The 23,224-nt window shown below is 45.5% G+C and overlaps 2 protein-coding genes across 18 annotated transcripts in view; one reads left to right on the top strand and one right to left on the bottom strand.

Moving 5' to 3' along the window:
• Positions 1-23,224, top strand: part of COL4A4 (collagen type IV alpha 4 chain) — a 171,397-nt gene that overhangs the window by 138,474 nt on the left and 9,699 nt on the right. For 4 of the 14 annotated variants that reach the window (XM_086337714.1, XM_086337747.1, XM_086337735.1 and 1 more), the window contains 5 exons: positions 486-611; positions 5,426-5,542; positions 7,521-7,709; positions 9,710-9,996; positions 11,068-16,705. In XM_086337714.1, the coding sequence (XP_086193840.1) occupies positions 486-611; positions 5,426-5,542; positions 7,521-7,709; positions 9,710-9,996; positions 11,068-11,331 (983 nt within the window). In that variant the 3' untranslated portion in view covers positions 11,332-16,705. Of the gene's footprint in view, positions 1-485; positions 612-5,425; positions 5,543-7,520; positions 7,710-9,709; positions 9,997-11,067; positions 16,706-17,836; positions 20,592-23,224 lie in introns of those variants that run through there. The other 10 variants (XM_086337805.1, XM_086337816.1, XM_086337753.1 and 7 more) reach the window with 6 other exon arrangements.
• The window catches only part of RHBDD1 (rhomboid domain containing 1), a 210,058-nt gene that overhangs the window by 53,154 nt on the left and 133,680 nt on the right, over positions 1-23,224 (bottom strand). For 3 of the 4 annotated variants that reach the window (XM_086338146.1, XM_086338148.1, XM_086338149.1), the window contains one exon: positions 21,663-23,074. The exons of the other annotated variant lie outside the window; for it this stretch is intronic. In XM_086338146.1, the coding sequence (XP_086194272.1) occupies positions 22,962-23,074 (113 nt within the window). In that variant the 3' untranslated portion in view covers positions 21,663-22,961. Of the gene's footprint in view, positions 1-21,662; positions 23,075-23,224 lie in introns of those variants that run through there. 4 annotated transcript variants of the gene reach the window in all.

Raw genomic sequence — 23,224 nt, forward strand, 5'->3', positions numbered from 1 at the left:
TGCTGCCTCAGTGCCACTAGCTATCCTGAAATCATGTCTCCTTGAGTAGCAGACACTCTGGAAACCCAGCTGGCTGCAGTGTAGATGGCTGAATTAAAGCAGTGTTAAGCTGAGTGTGAGGAACCCACCAGGACCTCTCCCCATGCCACCTCTGGCCAGCACCTAGTAAGAAATAACCCAAAGATGGCAAATCCTGTGAAGTTCACCAAACGGTCACTGTTTCAGCCAGATTTCACTATTTCCTACTTTTGCTTCCTCTGAAATCCCATTCACTCATTCATTCAGTCACTCAATGAAAAGTTTTGGAGAAGTTTGTCTGCCCCACATAGTGAACAAGACAAAGTCCTGCCCTCACAGGGCTGACATTGGATGGCTGAACATTCTTGATAACATTCCAGCGTGGTGTCAGAAGCCCGTCCAAATTGTAGAAGGCACTGGTTCATAAGCATTTGAACCCTTTATACAGGTGGTGATTCCAATTTCAGGTGAGCCTGGGCCCCCAGCAGACTTGGATGCCTGCCCCCGAATCCCAGGGCTTCCTGGGGTACCAGGCCCGAGAGGACCGGAAGGAACCATGGGGCTTCCTGGCATGAGAGGCCCACCGGGACCAGGTATGAACCTCACTCTGATTTCTGGCATTGAAGATTGCTGAAATAAAAATCTGGGTGTTTGCTATGTAGGTTTTTGTATGGAGCCTAACAACTCTTGGGAATCAAGCATGAAAATCTCCTTCCCCTTTAACATTTTTTCTACATTTATCCAAAGGTTTAATCATGTAGTAGGGGGATCTATCCCCACTCCAGTACTCTTGCCTGGGAAATCCCATGGACGGAGGAGCCTGGTAGGCTATAGTCCATGGGGTCGCTAAGAGTCGGACACGACTGAACGACTTCACTTTCATTTTTCACTTTTCACTTTCATGCGTTGGAGAAGGAAATGGCAACCCACTCCACTGTTCTTGCCTGGAGAATCCCAGGGACAGAGGAGCCTGGTAGGCTGCCGTCTATGGGGTCGCACAGAGTCGGACACGACTGATGCAACTTAGCAGCAGCAGCAGCAGGGGGATCTATGGGCTTCCCAGGTGGACCTAGTGGTAAAGAACCCACCTGCCAAAGCAGGAGACATAAAAAACCAGGGTTCAATCCCTGGGTCAGAAAGAGCCCCTAGAGGAGGGCATGGAAACCCACTCCACTATTCTTGCTTGAGAATTCCATGGACAGAGGAGCCTGGCGAGCTACAGTCCATAGGATCACAAAGAGTCAGACATGACTGTAGTGACTTAGCATGCATGCATGCAATGGAATCTACAATATCCCTTCTATTTTTCGGGGAACACCTATTTTAACTTTTATCCTTGGGCGGCTTTTGGACATAAGGGTTTTTTTCCCCCCAAGAAATAATTATCTTCCTAAATTATTTATGTATTTGGCTGTCTCAGGTCTTAGTTGCGGCACTCAGGCCTAGTTGCTCCATAGCATGTGGGATATTAGTTCCCCAAGCAGGGACTAAACCCATGTCCCCCGCATTGCAAGATGAATTCTTAACCACGGGATCACCACGGAAGTCCCTGGACATGAAGCTTTGAAATCTCTTAGCATCACTGAATAAATGCTCTACAAGTAGTCATTTGACCTTGAATTAAAAACTATTGAATCGGGGCTCAGTGGAGCAGAAACAGCTTATAAGAAGGGAGGAGGAGGTGTATTTCTTAGAAAAGGAAGAGGAAAGAGGGGGAGGGTCACTCTAAATTCTGGCAAAGGTGGCCTTATTCACCTAATGGACTTGGGCATTGCTCAGTCATTGTCAGGACAGCAGGATTCTCAAGTATTTAAACGAAACCGTTCAGTTTGTAACACTGTGAGGGAGGTGGTGACCAAAACCATCTCACGAAAAAGAAATGCAAGAAGGCAAAGTGGTTGTCAGAGGAAGCCTTACAAATAGCTGAGAAAAGAAGAGAAGTAGAAAGGCAAAGGATAAAGGGAAAAATACACCCAACTGAATGCAGAGTTCCAGAGACTAGCAAGGAGAAATAAGAAGGCCTTCTTAAGTGAACAAAGCAAAGAAATAGAGGAAAACAATAGAACGGGAAAGACTAGAGATCTTTTCAAGAAAATTGGAGATGCCAAGGGAACGTTTCACACAAAGATGGGCACAATAAAAGACAGAAATGGTATGGACCTAACTGAAGCAGACGATATAAAGAAGAGCTGGCAAGAATACACAGAAGAACTGTACAAGAAAGATCTTAATGAACCAGATAATCATGATGGTGTGATCACTCACCTAGAGCCAGACATCCTGGACTGTGAAGTCAAGTGGGCCCTAGGAAGCATTACTATGAACAAAGCTGATGGAGGAGACGGAATTCCAGCTAAGCTATTTCAAATCCTAAAAGATGATGCTGTTAAAGTGCTGCATTCTATATGCCAGCAAATTTGGAAATTGGGAACCCTTATGGGTTTGGGTCATCTTTCCTTTTCTGAAGGATATTCTTTCAGCAGGGTGAGCAGGGCATTAAGGACTACCCCGAGTTTGGTTGTGAAGGATCAACTGCCCCACAGAAGTACCACCTCTGCTTAAAATAAAATGATTTTCTTCCTGTTTTCCATCAAGACCTCTTTCATTTCTGAGCTGATCTTGTAGCCAAGTGCTGCAGCTGAGATCTACAGAGAAAAAAAATGAACTTCTGGCTCCTTCGTGCCCAGTCTGAGTGGGTAATGGCCACACCAGATAAAACTTGTATCTGTTAAGAACCCTGGATAACAGAAGGTCTAATACTTTTCTCCTCATGTGTCTCATTCATCTCTACAATTATCCTTCCTGAGTGGCCCTCAAAGGCTGAGGTTTCCTGTGATGAACTCAAAAGTGGTTTCCGTTCTGGGTTGAACTGTTACTGTCTCATTGACATTCCCTACATCCTGTTTGGGAGCGTTTATCTTCAACACCTGACCCTCTCAGAGGAGGGACTCCATCTGACAGTGCTGGGCTTTCAGATGTAGGTCTGTTCTTGGCGCAATGGTAAAGAATCTGCCTGCCGATGCAGGAGACGCAGGTTCGATCCCTGGGTCAGGAAGATCCCCTGGAGAAGGAAATGGCAACCCACTCCAGTATTCTTGCCTGGGAAATCCCGTAGACAGAGGAGCCTGGTGGGCTACAGTCCATGAGGTTGCAGAGTCAGACTCCCCTGAGCACACGTTTGTTTTTCTGTTCCTGCAAACAAGTTCCAGATGAAAAGCTCTGGGCCTACATGTCAAGTTAACAAAAGCTTTCCTTCCTGGGGCTCGGAAAACGTCATCCGCTTACAATTTCCGTTTGTCTTCCTCGAAAGGGAGCAAAGCCCACATCGTAACATCTGGTCGGGGGGCTCTTCCAGATGGCCAGCTTGCTGCATGTGAGGACTTGGGAAGAAAAGGCTCCTGCCTTCTCTGCGATACACCTGCTTGTTTGCTGGCTCGTTAACCTTGGGTAGCCCTTTCCTGAATCACCCTGTGGCCATGTGTTGGAATCATGTCTTTGGATGGGAAAGAGAAGAATGTTCTGAGCTCACCGCGGGGCCCTAGGTTCCTTCCAAACTAACAGATACTCTCTTTGAAGCTGGTGGAAAGAGAGCAGCGCCATCTAGGAAGAAGCGTCTGCCTGGTTAGACAGGGAGGGGCACCCCTCCCCTCACTAGGGAGGAGGAGAAGAGGGGTTCCTTTCTCACTTACTGAGTGATGACCATGTAAGAACACAGTCCAGGCGAGCAGCACGTTCCACGAGAATTTATGATCCAAGAGGTAAGGAAGTGACATGACAGCACCCCAAAAGCCAGGAGCACCCTTGATGCCCACATCGAATGTACTGCAACCAACATTGGGTATGGGGGCTGCTGGTTGTGGGACTAAAAGAGGAGGTTTGTGGGGGCCACTCAGGCAGGGGATGCAAAATGTAAAGGTTTGGGGGGCACGCATTTCAGATGGCTCTAAGGGGGGGCCTATGTGAGAGGGGAGGTGAGTGAGAGATCTGGTCCCCTGAGTGTGGCAGCCCCTCCTCCATTCCCTCAGGGGGCTCCCACTGCCTCAAAGAACACAGCCCCGCGGGGAAAAGTGGGGCAGTTCCTGGAGTGAAGCCTCTTTGACATAATGATTGGTTTTGGGCTGATTATGGCAGAAAGAGAGAGATTGCCTAGAGAAGGACAATGGTCGAGGAAGGGAGAGAGATTAGACACTGGAAACCTTGAGGGGCTAGTAATTCAGATAATTACCGTAAGGGCTGCAAGCTCTCCCACAGGCAGGGACCAAATCTGCTTCCCAGACCAAAACAGATCACTGCTGATGAATTAATGCCTTGGCCAAAATAAACCAAACACTTAAAGAAAGAACTGCTCAAGTCTCAGGGTGACAGCTAGCTCACGGGGCCCCAGGGAGCACTCCTGAGCCCTGTGGCTTGTCCCAAGCGTGGGACTGGTGATACCTGGCACAGCCTGTGCACTTGGCCTGCTGGGTCCATGTCCTCTGCACACGTGACCCTCACTGTGGCCTCTCTAAGCCTCCATCTCCCCATGTGGTAGCACCTAGTCGTGTGGCTGCTGTATAGACTGAATCAGATAATTTCACATAAAAAGATTACCCTGCTCCCTAGTGCTTTGAACCCTCAACAAATAGCTGGTCTTTAAAAGTTGCTGCTCTTGCTTTAAATTTAACCTTTCTCTCAAATGAATGCTGTTCAGTTGTATTCATTCCTCTATTCAGGCTTCTAAAGCATCATTATTAGGAAAATATTCAATGACAAAAGCCATAGATGTTCAGTGTAAAAAAAAAAAACAAAAAAACAAAAACCCAACCAGGTCCAAATACAAGACTATGAAGAAAATATGAAAATGCTTCACTCAACACCTTGCTGGTCTGGCTTCAGATCCTGGCTCTGCCCATTCCTGGCTCACTGGCCTTAATTGGTCAAGTTTCTTGACCTCTTGGAGTCTTAATTACCCAACTGCCAAGTAGAGGCGGAGAAGGCAATGGCAACCCACTCCAATACTCTTGCCTGGAAAATCCCATGGATGGAGGAGCCTGGTAGGCTGCAGTCCATGGGGTCGAGAAGAGTTGGAAATGACTGAGCAACTTCACTTTCACTTTTCACTTTCATGCATTGGAGAAGGAAGTGGCAACCCACTCCAGTGTTCCTGCCTGGAGAATCCTGGCGACAGCGGAGCCTGGTGGGCTGCCGTCTCTGGGGTTGCACAGAGTCGGACATGACTGAAGCGACTTAGCAGCAGCAGCCAAGTAGAGGTGGTATAATCCCGACTTCACATACCTGCAAAATGAACAAGCTAATGCAGGTGTGTCCAGATGGGAGGCCCAGGCTGCCAAGTGGAATTCAGGAAGTAAGTGCTAGCCTAGCAGGTGTCACATCATTGTCACCATTGCTGTTGTGAACTTTCCTGCAGGGTGCAAAGGAGAGCCTGGGCTGGATGGCAGGAGGGGTGAGGATGGCCTCCCAGGGTCCCCTGGGCCTCCGGGACATAAAGGTGATATGGGAGAAGCAGGCTGTCCAGGAGCACCAGGTAAAGGGTTTCCATTTCTCTTCTTTTCTCTGGCCCAGTGAATCTGAGAACTGTGTACAAGGTCCCTAGCCTCATAAGCATTTGCCTTAGATACCAGCTCACCAGGCTTTAGGGAGACAAAGCAACAGGAACAGGAACGAATGGACCCCCGACGTTCTAATTGATACTCGACTATCATAAAAACAGGTCAAGGCCTTGTATCCATTACTCTTCCAAAGCACTATTCATTATCATAAAAGGCTCAGCCATTTCTGCTGTTCACTTTCCTATTGTGAGCCTGGTATGGCTGTACCACTGAGAGGCTGTACTGAAGATCTTAGGGTCGGCAGGGGTGGTCTCATGTCTGTAACTGGCTGAATCACTTGGTCTCTGGTTTTCTGAGTTCATTCCTCTTATCGTACAGCCATCAATACATTTTGTTGTTCAGTTGCTCAGTTGTGTCCAACTCTTTGCCTACCCCATGGACTACAGCATACCAGACTTCCCTGTCCTTCACTGTCTCCTGGAATTTGCTCAAACTCATGTCCATTGAATCGATAATACCACTTAAAAAGAATACAAGGCTTTTCTTTAAAAATACTTGAGAGTGGGCCTTCGGTGAAGGCAGATAAGACCCTTTAGAATATAAATCTGAAATATAACTCATCAAGCAATATGTTAGGGCTTGAAGACTCCAAGAAACAGTTTTCTCTGTGGAGAGTATCTGGCAGTACCAGGTTAGTAATGAGAAGCAGGTGAAGGGGTGCGGGGAGCTGGGATGCTGAGGAAGGGGCCTCAGGAAAATGGGGGCTGCAGTCTGAAAGCAAAGATTGGCTTCTGTTATGTGGAAATTGTGGCCATGTAGAAGTGTGGGCCCACTGTTCCCTATACTCTGCTTTTCTAGTCTGAAATCTTAACTCATCAAATCTTGGTAAGTCAAACAAAACACATGAGCAGGCCTGATGCAGCCCACAAGCTACCAGGTTGTAGCCTCTGGTTTACAGCATAGATGAGAAAATCAGCCAGTCTTCCAGAAACAAAAACTTTTAACAAACACCTTTTTTAAAGGTGTCGAAGTCTAACTCCACCCTCTGCTTTTGGCAATTAGAAGTAGCCACTGACCTTCTTCAGTAGGTCACCCCCTTAGAGAGGCCAAAGGAGATGTCCCTGCTAATATTCTGTACAGCTGTTCATTTCCCACCAGCCAGTTAGAGATCTAGAATTTGGGCTTCTTCCACCTCCCTTTCTTATAAAAGAAAAGATACAAAGCAAAACATATGGGCCTCCCTGGTGGCTCAGCAGTAAAGAACCCTCCTGGCAATGCAGGAGACCTGGATTCAATCCCTGGGTTGGAAAGATCCCTTGGAGTAGCAAATGGCAAACCACTCCAGCATTCTTGCTTGGGAAATCCCATGGACAGAGGAGCCTGATGGGCTATACAGTCCCTAGGTTGCAAAGAGTCAGACATGACTTGGTGACTAAACAACAGACACGATGGATTCTAAACCCTTGTCCTTCTTAGAATGGAACTGACAGTATGGGAGAACCATGGAACGCATCTAGGAGGTATAAGACAGACCAACTTTTGAGATTCACCTTTTCAGATAGCAGACTCCTGATCTAGTTGGAAAAGTCTGGGAGATCCCACACTGGCTGTCATTACCCCATCGTTCTTCTCAGCACTTATCCTTTATTAAGTATTTCATAGTTTACCTTTTCATTATGCTTATTGCTTTGTCATTTCTCCTCTTCAAATAGAATGTAAGCGTAGGAGGGCAGGTATTTTCAGTTGTTTCTATGCTGATGTAACCCAAGCAGCTAGAAGCTGCTAAACCATGTCCTTGTTGAATGAGTTGTTGGGGTGCATTGCAGTTGTGTGAGGGGGACATTCCTCTCTGTTCTCTGAGTACTTAGCATAGCACCAGACAGAGGTACTCAGAAATATCTGTTAAACGTAACTCCCTAAACCACCTTTCTTTATGTTTCTTTATTCTTCCAGGCCCTCCTGGGCCCATGGGGGATCCTGGGCCCATAGGGTTTGGCCCTGGATACCTCAGTGGCTTCCTCCTGGTTCTCCACAGTCAGACGGATGGAGAACCCACCTGCCCCATGGGCATGCCCAGGCTCTGGACTGGGTATAGTCTGCTATACCTGGAAGGACAGGAGAGAGCTCACAATCAAGACCTAGGTACGTAGACGGGATGTGGTCACCCAGGTTCATTGCTTATGAGCAAAACTTTTGGGTTAGTTTCATGGATTCATCAACATCTTAAATGATCACTCATCTTCTATGAGATTGGTTTTGTACTTTTTCAACTACCATGCTAATTCTCAACTAATTCTATTACACCTATGACCCTGTGAGGTGCCAAGAAAGCTCATTCTAGCTATATCATTATTATATTTTTATTTCTAATTTTAAATACTAATTATTATAAAATTTAAAGTGATTAATATTATTAAATTTTTATAAAATTTTAAATTATAATTATTATAAAATAAAATTGTAAAATAATTATTTTATAATTTAGGCTATTTATAATTTTTAATAATTATTATAATCTGACTATATTATTCATTTAAAAATAATTCTTCCTCAGTAAGTATAACTCTGATATAAAATGCAATTTTTATTTCCCAATGTAAATGATTTAATCAGGATGTGGTTGGTTCCTGGAGATGCTGCCTCAATCCCTGAGTCGATAAGATCCCCTGGAGAAGGGAATGGCAATCCACTCCAGTATTCTTTTGGAATTCATTGTCAAATGAAATACATTTGACACATAACATGATGTAAGTTTAAGGTGTACAAGGGTTGATCTGATGCATATATATATATCGTAATGACTTCATTGTATTGATTGTTGGCACCTCCATCATATCACATAGTTATCATTTCTTTTTTGTGGTGGGAATAATTATGATCTAATCTCTTCATAAATTTGATGATTATGCTACAATATTGTTGTCTATATTCATTCCACTAGGCATTGGATCACTAGGACTTATGTATCTACTAGTTGCAAATTTATACCCTTTAACAACTTGACTTTGAGAAAAGTAAAGCTTACTTGACTTTACTTACTCAGAACTTTACTTTGAGCGTCATTCCTTAGCACTGTTTGTCAATCTCCAACAGTGGACTCGTAAGCCTCAAGAACTGACTTCTAAGTTGAGGCTGGAGTCCCTAGGTGCTGACACTTATGATCCCCTTAAGACAGCGGTGGTTGCAGTGGTGGGTGCAGGAGGGCTGTGCCCACAGGCTCAGCTGGTGGTGAGGTGTGTCCTGTCACTGGGCGTGACCCCCACTATCGGTAAGGGTGATAAAAGCATGCAGGCCTGTGGGGGGGCACCTGCTTTCTCGTGTACCACCAGGGTCACCTCCCTTGCCCTGCTCTAGCCAGAGCCACCCCACTGTGGCCGCACTCTGCAGAGCTCTTGGAATAAAATCCAAACTCCTTAATGAGATGGACAAAGCCTGCATCCTCTGGTCTGCTTTATTGGGTTGGCTGAAAATGTGTAATCCTACAGAAAAACCACAAGGAACTTGGCCAACTCAATACTCCAGCAACGCTAGAGATAGACCCAGACCTGCTCTCCCAGCCTTCCCCAGGGCTGAACTCTGAGTCCTTTGAGCTCCGTGCTCCCTAATTACCTCTGACCCTCTTTACTGCTGTATAAACAGGCCTTTCCTTTGAACCATCACCACCATCTCCAAACCTGGCCAAACCTTGTTCGGAATTCAGGTTCTGGCTTCTAATCACTTCTTGCAGCCATCCGGCTTGGATGCCTGGGAGCTCCCACTTCCCAAGGCTTGTCTTGCTGTATTCCCACGGCCCCTTGGCTCCTCCAGCTCCCCACCCCCACCAAACCGGGCTAGCAGCTTCCTGAAAATTCCTGAAGCTCTTGGAGAAGAGGTGTGCTCATGTCTCTCTCTCAAGCATCCTGGCCTGTTGCTTGACTCAGGAGAGCAATCCAGGAAAAAAAAGCAGCCTGACCCGTGAGACCAAAGAGGCCGCCAACGTGGTCAGGTGCCCACAGAAGTAGGCTTTGGCCAGGGCCCCCCACCCCGCCACGACTCCATCCCCCACCCGCTGCCAATGCCAGACGAGTGTCTGCAGAGGGCCCAGGTAGGGAAGCTCATCCCAGAGCACAGCACTCAGCCTCCACGTGGTCTCCCCTGCCCAGGTCTGGCGGGCTCCTGCCTCCCCATCTTTAGCACGCTGCCCTTCGCCTACTGCAACATCCACCAGGTGTGCCACTATGCCCGGAGGAACGACAGGTCCTACTGGCTGGCGAGCACAGCGCCTCTGCCCATGACTCCGCTCTCGGAGGACGAGATCCGCCCGTACATCAGCCGCTGCGCAGTGTGCGAGGCCCCCGCCCAGGCCGTGGCGGTGCACAGCCAAGACCAGTCCATCCCCCCATGTCCGCGGGCCTGGAGGAGCCTCTGGATCGGGTACTCCTTCCTCATGGTGAGCCCCAGCGCCTCCGCCGTCCCTAAGACCCCCCTCCGCGCCCCTTCGATCTGGACTGGACGGTAATTTGAGAATCCAGGGCCGATGGTCAACAGTTTGGCATGAGGGTCATGAAGGCCACCCGAAACTAAAGCCTGCTGAGACACAAGGCCACTCTTTTCTGCTTATTGTGGATGAATTTTTGTATTACTTGGGTAGAATTTAGAGGATGGATTTGCATCAGCCCGCAGTGAATGGGGCTTCCCTGGTGGCTCAGACGGTAAAGCGTCTGCCTACAATGCAGGAAAGCCGGGTTCGATCCCTGGGTCGGGAAGATCCCCTGGAGAAGGAAATGGCAACCCACTCCAGTACTCTTGCCTGGAAAATCCCATGGAGGAGGAGCCTGGTAGGCTACAGTCCATGGGGTCGCAAAGAGTCAGACAGGACTGAGCGACTTCACTTCCACCTTTCAGTGAAAGGGTTTCTTTTTGTGTGTGCACCCATCTCCTTTCCCATGTACCCTTTCCTTTGTTGTCCTTATGGAGTCGCTGTGTCCTGTCCGACTCTTTGTGACCCCATAGACTGCAGCCCGCCAGGCCCCCCATCTGTCCGTGGGATTCCCCAGGCAAGAATACTGGAGCGGGCTGCCATTCCTTTCTCCAGGGCATTTTGCTGACCCAAGGATGTCCTGCAGTGGCAAGCAGGTTCTTCACCACTGAGCCACCGGGGAAGCCCATCCTTTCCTGCTTGCTCAGTCCTGTCTGACTCTTTGCGACCCCATGGACTGTAGCCTGCCAGGCTACCCTGCTCCATGAGATTTTCTACGCAAGAATACTGGAGTGCGTTGCCATTTCCTCCTCCAGGGGATCTTCTCGACCCAGGAATTGAACCCGTGCCTCCCGCGTCTCTGGCATTGCAGGCAGATTCTTTACCACTGAGCCACCTTTCCTTAGCAGATCATAGTCTCGTCTTTCTGGGATGATTTTTAGGGAAAATGTAAAGTCAGGCCCAGACCTGGGTGTGTCACTGGTTGGGTCTGGGGTTGTCTGTGCATGTCTGAGCCCTAATTCTCTCCTGTTGTCTGGGTAGCACACAGGCGCTGGGGACCAAGGAGGCGGGCAGGCCCTCATGTCCCCAGGCAGCTGCCTAGAGGATTTCAGAGCCGCACCGTTCCTGGAATGCCAAGGCCGGCAGGGAACTTGCCACTTTTTTGCCAACAAGTATAGTTTCTGGCTGACAACAGTGAGACCTGACTTGCAGTTTTCCTCTGCACCATTACCGGACACCTTGAAAGAAAGCCATGCTCAACGCCAGAAAATCAGCAGGTGCCAGGTCTGCGTGAAGCATAGCTAAGATCCCACCTTTCACAATCAGGTTGCCAAGAGAAACTTGCCAGGAGGCTGAGACATCCTAGGATGTGCTAAGAGATTCAGTGGTGCTCATCTTAGACTCCTGGTTTAGCCGTTCCTTCTGTTTCGATGTGGTTATTCCCAGAGGACTATATAATTCCTTCCTCTGTTCTGGACAGATTAAGCAAGTGCTACACATATGGATTTGTTTGGACCTACCAATCTAGACGAAACCCAGATATTCTTCTTTCATGAGGATAGTGGGAAAAGCTGGCTTTATTTAAAAGTATGCTAATTCAGGGGAAGGCAAATAGACGATAAAAGCCAGATTACAAATGACATTACTGGAAACTTCATTCATTGGTTAATAGCAACTCAAACAATTGAAGTCAATTACTCTATAATACACTGGGCTTCTGGATGGATGTTACAGGGGAAAAAAAAAAAAAAGGCCAGCAAATGAACTAGGAAGTAGAAATTTCCTACGTTTCAAAATGATTTCCTCTGTAATCTATTTTTCCATGCACTTTAAATAATTGTAAAACCATGACCCAAGGAGATTAAAAAAAAAAAACCCACACAGCCAGCCTTAACAGTTCATTTCAAAGCAGAATGAATCATTATGCCATGAAGGACCATGGTTGCTATATTCCAGAGATGAAACATTAGCATAAAACACATCACAGATGAACATAAAACATTATGTTCCCTTCTGCATTTTTCAGAGAATAGAAATGCCTACTTTGGCAACCCTTTGGAAAAGTGGCAATTATGGGGCAAAAATATGTTCAATAAGGGATTAAGAGCCTAAAAGCTATTAATGAATATTAAGGCAGTGATTCACAAAAATTGATTCCCCACTGCAGTGAACTTCCAAACAGACCGCTTTGGCCCAGTCGGGGTCCAGCTTGTCTTCCGCGCGTGTGTGTGTGTTAATGGGCCTGGAGCCACATGGGGCCACGTTCACACAAAGCAGACCCCTTCCCTCCCCTGGGCACGCCTACAGAGCCGCCCCACAGCCCCACAGAGGACACTTTCCCTCCATCCACATAATGGCATCTCATGCAGGGAAGTGACAGAGCTATCATTATGCGCTTGGGAGAAAATGAAGGGCCGACTTAATTAAACTAAGGTAAGAAGATTCATTTAAGTCATCGTCACCCCCGCCCCCACCAAAGACCTGGCACTCTGAAATGAAACAAAGACAACCTACAGCTTGAATCTTCTGTTCTGTTATTGGTTTTTACAGGAGCATCCTGTTTTTCCTATCCTAAAAACATTCTTGTATTCTATATCAGTATTAGACCAAGGCAGCAGTTTGATATTTGGCTTTTTTTTTTTTTAATAAAAGCTTAGAGGTCATGTCATTTTATAGTGAGTAGTTTTCTGTCTAGCAAAAGGATACGTCTTCTATTTTGCTAGAATTCTGTGATCTAATCCTGAAAATCAAAAGGCTTATTGGAAAAGACTTTTATTAAATTCCCTTTTCTCATGTTAAAAAAATGGTATTTTAGAGAAAACTAAAGAAATTTCCCATGAGAAAGTAACATTCATTTTAGTGCTTAGTTTCAATGCACTTAATAATAATTAAAACTTTGTTTATAAGAAATGCTTTTCTTGCCAAATATTGATTGGGAGTGTGCTGTTATACGCAGAATATATTTCAAATGAATCTTGCTCTGGGCTGCCCCCAGGATGGCAGTTTATTTTAAGGCTGCTTCCTGGTAAAAAGAGAAAAAAATGTACATTTTAAGAGAAAATATTATCTTGATGTACCAGAATATTTCCTAGTTCATTTGACCCTTTATTAATTTTTTTAAACTCTGCTATGGCATGTTAAATATTTGCATACACCTGAAATTTAAGCCAATTTCAACCTTATTTATAATTACAATTTTCTGATTCCAAAAGTTTTCTCATATATTACCTAAATTCAGGCCTTCCAAAAATTCATCTCGTTCATTCATGAAATTGTTCTGAGAACATTTTCTGGGAAGACGGAAGGGTGACTGATGGATCATAAGAAAACATATCTTGTTTGCTATTTTAAACACCTTCATTTTAGTATCAGAATATTATTTTAACTGGCCAAATAAATTTTAAAAAACATCCTGAATTAAGTGGACAAGTTCCTCCACAGTGAGTCCAAGCTAGTGTACAAGGCTGATTTCAAAATGCTAGTGTCACAAGAGCCCCCCTAAATGCAGTACAAACGCTGCCTGCTGATTTTGAAAAATTATTTTCAATGCTCGAAAAAGCAAGACTATGGAAAAAATACTATCTGGCATTAGAAAACCACATTATTTTTTAGGCCATTAGTTTCTTTATCTGGTTACCCATCAGTGTACTTCTCTCCTTTCTCTCTGAAGGATGAACAAAGCTTTAAAATTCTTCTCCTAATCCCTTACTGGTGATTATCCTTATCAAAAGCTCCTTCTCCCAAACCCTCTCCCCCAGCGAGTTAGTTGAAATGCTTCTGGACGGCCCAAAGACAGTTGCTATGAGCTGCGGGTCAGGGTGTTTCCTTTCAGGTTCTTATTCTCAATGAGTGGAGCCCATCCATGCTGCCAGCAGAGAGAGGCTTAGCCACCATAATCCCTCCCCTCTGAGATTCCCCCAGACCTCAAGTTCAGTTGTCACTTCCTGTGGATTGCTACCTTCTTCTCTGACCTCACTGCACCTGTCTTAACATAGCCTTTGTCCTTCACTGCTGCTTGTGTAGTAGACCTCTCCCAGCTGCTGCCTCCAGTTTCAAATTCTCATTATTTCTCTAAAATGCAAACTTGATTTTGTTATTCTTTGGCTTTTGTTGTTCAGTTGCTCGGTCGTGCCCAACTCTTTGCGACCCCATGGATTGCAGCACACCAGGCTCCCCTGTCCTTCACCATCTCCCAAAGCTTGCTCAAACTCATGTCCATTGAGTCAGTGATGCCATCCAACCATCTCACTCCCTGTCATCCCCTTCTCCTCCTGCCTTCAGTCTTTCCCAGCATCAGGGTCTTTTCCAACAAGTCAGCTCTTTGCATCAGGTGACCAAAGTATTGGAGCTTCAGCTTTAGCATCAGTCCTTCCAATGAATATTCAGGGCTGAGTTCCTTTAGGATTAACTGGTTGGATCTCCTTGCAGTCCAAGGGACTTTCAAGGGTCTTCTGCAATACCACAGTTCAAAAGCATCAATTCTTTGGTGTTCCATCTTTATGGTCCAACTCACATCCATACATGACTACTGGAAAAACCATAGCTTTGACTATATGGACCTTTTTCGCCAAAGTGATGTCTCTGCTTTTTAATACACTGTCTAGATTTGTCATAGCTTTTCTTCCAAGGAGCAAGTGTCTGTTAATTTCATGGCTGCAGTCACTGTCCGCAGTGATAAATGACCCCACTGCCCACGAAGTCTAGATGGCTTCCCACAGCGGGTAAAGGCCTGTGGGAACTCCGTGCTCATCACAGAGGCACGTTCCTCTGTGACTTTGCTCCTGCTCTTTCCACCAGCGATGTCCCTGTCCCACCCCCTAAGTTTACCTGGCAGACAACAGCTTATCTTTGGACTGAATTAGCTAGTAGGGAGGACTGTGGGCATTTCTCCACGATGACCTGGCCTCCGTTCTGCTGCTCCCAGTACGAGTCAGGGATTTGCTCACTCTCTCATGCTTTCCCCACAGCTCCTGTAACGTCTCATCCCTCTGCCTTCATTCTCTTGCTAAAATGTAAGCCCAGAGGGCAGGGGCCATGCTTCATTCATTGCTGTATGCTCAGGGCTCACATAGAGCTGAGCATGTTATTGACTTTTAATTTTTTCTTCACTGACAATTCAAATAAGCATCATTAGACATTAGATGTTCAGCTCTGGGTATTGGTTCTCATTGACAAAATGGTTACAAGTACAAACCATTTCTTACTTCAAATAATTTTAATGTGACAACCTATCTGCACACCCACAATCTCATCTTACAATTGTTCACAGAAAGCCGACTGATAAACTTTAACCATCACCCACTCCTGAAATGTAGCTTATTTATGTTTAGTCACTAAATCATGGCCAACTCCTTTGTGACCCCGTGGACTGAGCCCGCCAGGCTCCTCTGTTCATGGAATTTCCCAGGCAAGAATACTGGAGTGGGTTGCCAATTCCTTCTTCAGGGGATCCTCCTGACCCAGGAATCAAACCCATGTCTCTTGCATTGGCAGGCAGATTTTTTACCCCAGCATCACCAGGGCTCCCCTGAAACATAGCATACTTTTCCATAAACTTAAATTTTAGAAATAACATTTGAGAGATTTGACAATGAGAGAAGACTCTTCGTGGAAATGTGATATGTCGTAACTCATGCTGTAGGCAGTGTTCCCTCATGATCTTGAGTGTCCTAGCATAAAATCCCCTCTACAAAATCTGTACATGTTATTGGTGCTGAGGAAAAGAGTAACAGAATGGTTTACTAAAACTGGATTTATCAAGGGTTTTATTTTGAGCCTCTTAGAGATTATAATAAAACAAATCATTCTCTGTGTTTCAGGAAATTACATGGATTTGTTCTTCTGTCAGCTCAGCAGCCTAATTTTATCATTGTTACTTTTATTTGGTGTGGCTGCAAGAACAGTGGAAAGATGTGGCCTTAAAGTTGGTTGAACCTAGGTTTCAATTCAGCTGTCCCTTTCCAGCGACAGCACCCTGGGTGATACACCAACTCCCTGACCCCCATTTCCCACATTTCCAAAATGGGGCTTAATGCGTACTCTTGAATTGAAAATTAAGATTATATGTCCAGCATGTAGCTGACCTCGTACATTTATTGTGGCCACATCTCCAATTTAAAACAAGCCCTTTCATATGGAAAACATATTTCTTGGGATTCTTTACATAGTAGAACAGGATGATTCTCACAGGGCATATAAATTACTGATTAGAATTATTTATACCTGGTCAACTCTTAATGTCTTTGGGAAAGCTATTTTATTCCAATTCTCGAAGTTACTGTACCACATGTGAAAAAAGTCACCATTTCCTGCAGGATCATTATCAGGAAGTTCTTCAGGGAACAAAACAATTGACATTAAAAATCAGTACTCTGCAATTGCCACTGTTATTATCTGCCAGAGATTCTGCATAATGCATTTTCAACCACCAAGGTTGGCTGCCACATCCATGTGAAATGCTTGAATTTTATGGTGCTTAAATATTTAATGATTCATAGGAAAAAAATGTGAAACATGTCTGATAAATTGCATCCCTTTATCTAACCTACAGTTGTAAAGTTAAAGACTTTTCAACATGTAACAATTGCAAGGTGCCTGGTTTGCTATTGACATTGAAATGTTGTATTGCAATTTATACTATCACTTATTATATATAAAATTCTCTGATGACCTCCAAAAACAACTGTGTTTTATCTGGTGCATTCATTTTCTTTCAAGCCAAAGTGAGTTTACTACTTAACCTACCATGGCCTGCCTTAGGTTTGGCTCGGGGGTGGGGGGGGGCAGGAAAGGTTACATGGTAGACGTGTGATCTGCAGATGGGAGGAGCATGAGCAGAGCATAGACAGTGACCCCCGACCCCGCCCTGCCGCCCCCGGGCTTGGGAAAGCATGATTCTGAGGCTCCAGGGAGCACTGTCCTCCATGCAGTGGTGAGCTGGGGTGGACATGAAAGCAAACCTCTGCTGATTTGTATTCACCTGCCAGCACGGGGCTCTGCTCTCGTGGTTCTCAGTTGTCCCACCAGCTGAAGAATGAGACCACTTGCCTCACAGGGTTGCTCTAAGGGTTAAAAGTAAGAGCTATAGGGGACTTCCCTAGCAGTCCAGGGGTTAGGACTTTGCCTTCCAAGGCAGGAGGTGTGGGTTTGATCCCCGTTCAGGGAGCTTATATCCCACATGCCTCACACCAAAAAGCCAAAACATAAAGCAGAAGCAATATTGTAACAAATTCAATAAAGACTTTTAAAAAGTTCAAAAAAATTTTAAGAGAAAAATTAAGAGATATAACTACAAAGAGATATAAAATGTAAGGTACTGTTACTGACAACCAGAGTAACTGGGAGTTAGGGGTTAGGAGGTATTTTTATTCTCATAGCACAGGGGTGGGTGCAGTGCAGATATTCACTAGCTGTTTAATGGAGCAACTTTTGTTAATTAGGAGGGAACGTCAGTGGTTATTTGGTCCAACTGGGCTTCCCAGGTGACTCAGTGGTAAAAAAAATCTGCCTACAAGTGCAGGAGACACAGTTTTGGTCCCTTGGTTGGAAGATCCTCCGGAGGAGGGAATGACAACCCACTCCAGTAGTCTTGCCTGGGAAATCCATGGACAGAGGAGCCCAGCAGGATACAGTCCATGAGGTTGCAAAGAGTTGGACATGACTTAGCAACTGAGTATGCACAGTTGTGTACTCACTCATAGAGCAATAATGTTAGCAAATGAACATCTCTTCAACACCTACTATACGACAGGAACAGTATGAACCCTGTGGTATGAGCTCCCCTCAACCTCTCAACTATCCTATCTTACAGATGAGGAAGCTGAGGTTGAGAGAGGATAAATGACTTGCTCAGGGTCACACAGTCAACTCCAGGAGAACTTGAGCCCTGGTCCATCAATTGCTGAAGATTGTGCTCTACCCACTACACCACGGCCTCCCATACTACTGGCTTTACCACACAATTCTCTACCCAAGCAGCAATATGTATTACAAACAAATTCAGTGATTTCTGCTGGTCATGTTCTGGTTTTCCTTGATAAAGTCCAAATCGTATGTTCCAAACTGCCAGTTCATCTGAAGATCTTGAATAAGATGTCAAAAATGCCATGGGGGGAAAAGCAGTGTGCACAGACACACAAACACACCTGCAAAGGAACAGTGGCCAGATTTGGTGGTATCCACAGGGGCTCCTTGGTGACACCCTTTGAAGGTCCTGGAATCTTGAGTTTTGGGCACTATGCTGCGGCATTCGTGACATGGAACCAGCTTGGGGCACAGGAGGATGGAGACCTCTCCCCACCATCTGGTAAACCTTGGGGAAGGCCTCGATGTTTCTGCTTCTATGGGCAAGAGACTCTGATGCTGGGAAAGATTGAGGGCAGGAGAAGGGGGCGACAGAGGATGAGATGGTTGGATGGCATCACCGACTCAACGGACATGAGTGTGAGCAAACTCTGGGAGACAGTGGACAGGGAAGCCTGACGTGCTGCAGTCTATGGGGTCGCAAAGAGTCGAACAAGACCAAGCGAATGAACAACAACATGGAAAAAGCTTTCTTTCAAGTGATTCTTTCCTGTTACTCAAGAAAACAGACACACAGTCAACAGTATCAAGCAGCAACAGGCACCTCTTTTAACGTGTGCCACTGGTGATGTTATAAATGAGCTTGTTTCACTCCACAAAAACTTTATTGGTTTTAACATTTCAGACATTGTGCATGAAGAGATGCATAGAAACACAGTCAAAGTCCTGCCCTTGTGAAACTTACAATCCAGAGACCTTCTCTTACTTCCAGATAACTAGCAATTCTAAGCGGCTTGTGGAAACTGTGGTGAACACCCTCCAAGGGCAGATCATTCTGGGGGCAGAACGGGGAGGATCTGGATGCGCTGAGAGAGAGGAATAGGCTACTGCACGGAAACCACAGAGTCAGAAATGCTCGTGGCCTGGACAATGATGAGACCTGTTAGCAGCAGCAAAGACTCCCTTAGGGATAAGTGAGGGTGAGGCTGAAAGGCTGGCTGGAGCCCCATTGTTGAGGCGAATGAGTTTGACCTTTATCCTTTGGCAACAGAGAAATGAGAAAAAAGTACTGAGATGGTGAGTGGCATCACAAAAATAGATTTTGGAAGATTAATGGGCAGTGCTATGTAGAACTGAGTGAAGACAAATTTTAAGTATTGAGTGGGGCAATGAAGAGATTTTAAGCAGGGAGTCTGTGACTCTAAAATAAAAGACTGGGGCAAAAGCAGAAAGAAAATGATTGCAGTAATCCATACGAAGGGAAGGGAAGAGATGATAGGATTTTGTTTTTTAATGACTTGTTGTTCAGTCACTCGTGTCTGACTCCGCGACCCCATGGACTGCAGCCCGACAAGCTTCCCTGTCCTTCACCATCTCCTGGAGTTTGCTCAAGCTTATGTCCATTGAGTTGGTGATGCCATCCAACCATCTCATTCTCTGTTGCCCCTTTCTCCTTCTGTCCTCAATCTTTCCCAGCATCAGGGTCTTTTCCAATGAGTAAGCTCTTTGCATCAGTTATTAATTGAATACAATTCTTTGCTGACTCTTTCAAGAGAAACTAGGATGAGGAAGGAGGCGGCCAGGTCTGCCACATCCCCTGGGTTTTACTTTCCTTTTCTGGTGATGGGTCTCAGTCTTTTAATCCCCCAGGTGGCTCAGTGGTAAAGAATCTGCCTGCCAAAGCAGGAGACACTGATTCTGTCCCTGGGTCGGGAAGATCCCCCCTGGAGTAGGAAATGGAAACTCACTCCAGGATTCTTGACTGGAAAATTCCTTGGATAGAGGAACCTGGAGGGTTACAGTTCATGGGGTCATATAGAGTCGGACACAACTGAGCAACTCCGCTTACTCAGATTCTTAACTTACTTCCTAAGCAGCAGAACATGTGACGGATATGTATACTGGCCCCAATTCTACAAAAACCAGCCTTTTACTGTCCAGGCCTCAACAACAGACAGCTTAAAAGGACAGAGGGGCTGTGAACAATCATGTACAACTTTGGAATCACAGGCACTAAATACATTCAAGGTCATAAAGAGGAAGCAATTTTAACTGGTTCCTCATCTTGAAAACCAAGGAAAGAGTGAGTGGCACTCTCTTAAGTGAATTAAGAGGTCTCCTAAGTTGACTGATCACAACCAAAGCGTGGGAATGTTTAACAGACAACCAGGAAATCACTATTAAGCAAAGAAATCAATTTAAAACCAGCTCTAAATGCTTACTCCCTGAGAGATAATTAGTTGAATACACTGGTTTTTGTTTGTCTTTCTCAACCCAATTTCAGTTTTGTGGTGTAACTTTGGAGACTCCTTACTGTAGAAGAAAAAATAAGATGGCTATTGAAAATAATAAGCACTGGTGACAAGCAGGCCTATTAACTGAGCAAAGTAATTATAATAATTTCCAAAACATCTTTATTGTTGTGCTAAGGTAACTGGTTTATATTTATAACTGAAATGACCTTTCCCACATCTGTAAAGTTTAGTGATAATCCACTCCATAAATAAGGTGTGCTTATTACAGTTACACCATTTGAAATCCAATTCTGGTGTCTTTACATCTGACAAGTGAAACAGAGCAAGGAGCTACTATTACTAGACTTGACAGCCATAAAAAATATAAATACCTCCATATACAGTGGCTGGACTTTTTACTGCACTGAAAAAACACTCTGGTGAGAAAGCAACACTGAATAAGCCGCTACTGGGAGGCAGGGGCCAGCCTTTGGGTGATGCAGTGAGAGAGCTGCAAAGTGCGGAGTTAACAAGACCTCATTCCACAGCCATTCATAAGCTGTGCTCCTGTGTAGAAGGCATGTCTTTCTACAGTTGTATACAAATAATCATAAAGCCAAACATAAATGTCAGAGTTACCTTTACAATGTGCTATCAGAAGATGGAGCGTAAGAATGAGGTTATTCCCCGTAGGGGGCTTTCCAGGTAGCGCTAGTGGTAAACAACCCGCCTGCCAAAACAGGAGACGTAAGAGACCTGGGTTTGATCCCTGGCTTGGGAAGGTCCCCCGCAGGAGGAAATGGCAACCCACTCCAGTATTGTTGCCTGGAGAATCCCAGGGACAGAGGAGCCTGGTGGGCTACAGTCACAAAGAGTCGGACATGACTGAACCGACTTAGCATGCACGCATCGCCAGCAGAGGTCATGGGAAACAACTTCGAAGAGTTTGGGAGAAAAGGAATGACATTTGGCTTAAACATTTCAATTTTAAAATGTTTGGAGCTGCAAGACTCAGAGATACAATTCATACTATAAATGTGCTGCATGTCACTTTGTATCAGTCATAAATTAAGCTGAGGAGCTCAGGTAACACTGTTCCAGCTGGCAGGTCAAAGTGCTCCTGGTCTCACATGGTTTGTTAGCTCATTTACATGCAGGTGACAGAGGCTCACCCAGGTCAGCTGAGGTCAGGAACCAGGCACAAAACTGCATAGTTGGCATGCTCCAAATTTGTGAAACAAAGACTGAGAAAGCAACATCCTTAAAGTCTTGACCCTGGTGGAGACACAGGTGATTTTTAAATTGCGTATGTATTTTTTTGTATTTCTGTTTATATTGTAAATTTTATCAACAGAGACACAATTCTTATTCTTGAGTCCATTTTCCTGATTATATATTTCTTCATTTATTATTATATAAATCAGTTTCCCTGCTGCAAAAGTAGTACACATATATACATATACACACATTTTAAAAAGAGAACAATATAAAATTGTGAAAAACAGAAAGCAAACTCCTATGCACTCCACTTTCCCAAATAACCTGTTAATATGTGGGTGCATTTCCTGTCAGATGTTGGCTTTATGCATATACAAGGTATATATATTACTTTCATAATCAGAAAACTATATAAATGCTAGATAAAGCCATAGAGGAAGATCCTTTTCTGCTTCTAACTCTTTTTAAATATAAATATCTCAATGACATAAGACATGAGTGATATTTGACCTTTTCCTTTTATTCATGAAACTCAAGCACCAGGAAAGACGTCTTAAGTGACTTTCGGTCTGTGTGCTGGGGAGTGTCTTGGAGGGTGGCTGTTACAGTGGTCAATTAAAAGGCACTTTTATGAGAAAAAAAAAATACTTCCTCAGGAAGGATTTCTCTGTGACCAAGCTGCTGGTCACTCTTCTGCATGTGGCACCTGCTGCTGCTCTGCTGGTTAGTTCAATACAAGTTGCATCTCCAAGATGTGACATCATCCCTGGAGAGGCTCTTGTAGCTGGATTGTTGGTGCCACCTGCCGGGTTGTGGAGTGTGGAACTGGTTTCCTGTCCAAGGTCTCACTTAAGCTTTTCCACTAACACATCCGGGAAGGCAGAGGGGCATCAGAGAAAAGCAGGTTCACTGCAGACACCACTCAGACGTGGGGGCCCCAGGAACCGAGGCGCCTGGGCAAGGGAGGCTGGGACGACATCCTGCAATGATGGCTACATCCAGTGCCTGGAAAGTCACCATGGCAACATGCCAGGAGGATGAGGGATGGCTCCCCACTTCCTGCCAAGTTGGGCACTGAGCAGGAGGGGGGCCTGATCTTTTGGGCTGGTGAACACAAACCTCCTGGCAAAGGTCAAGGTCTTCAAAGACATAACAAGGCAGGGCCTCCACTGAGTCAACAGTGAGAGAAGGGAGCGTGGAGACTGGTCCCCAAGTGGAGACGCCCAAGCTCCTGTCTGCAAGAGAACAAGGTCGGAAGTACCATTCCCAGAGAGCTGGGGGCTGTCAAAACAAGCCTGGTCTCAAGACATCAACCAGCTCAAGACATCAACTGGACTCATGGTGGCCGTAGGATGACAGGCCACTGCAGGTGTGAGCAACTGGGATGGCGATGTGCCCGCTCTGCTTTTGTACAAAACGGAGGGTCTGGGGGTAAGTACTGCACAACTGGACCATGTTTGTTCACAAGGCTGGGTCGCCTCGCTGGCTATCGAATCTGTGCAGCCGCTGTCTCCTCATTTCTTCTTCTGGTGAGAGACGGAACCCATAGGCCGGGGGGCTGCTTCTGCGATTTCCTGAAGAGACAGAGCACAAGGTAGTCAAGCACTGCCCTTGTTCTGACACTCACAGGGCTCTGCATCCCAGATTCCAAGGGTGGGGGGAAATGGCTTGGGCGTTATCTTTAGCACGAAACAGAGACAGAACAAACATTTCAGCTGCAGCTG

Source organism: Bos grunniens, chromosome 2 (assembly GCF_055505025.1).
Source record: "Bos grunniens cultivar Pamir isolate PY7600 chromosome 2, Bosgru_T2T1.0, whole genome shotgun sequence".
Lineage (NCBI taxonomy): Eukaryota > Metazoa > Chordata > Mammalia > Artiodactyla > Bovidae > Bos > Bos grunniens.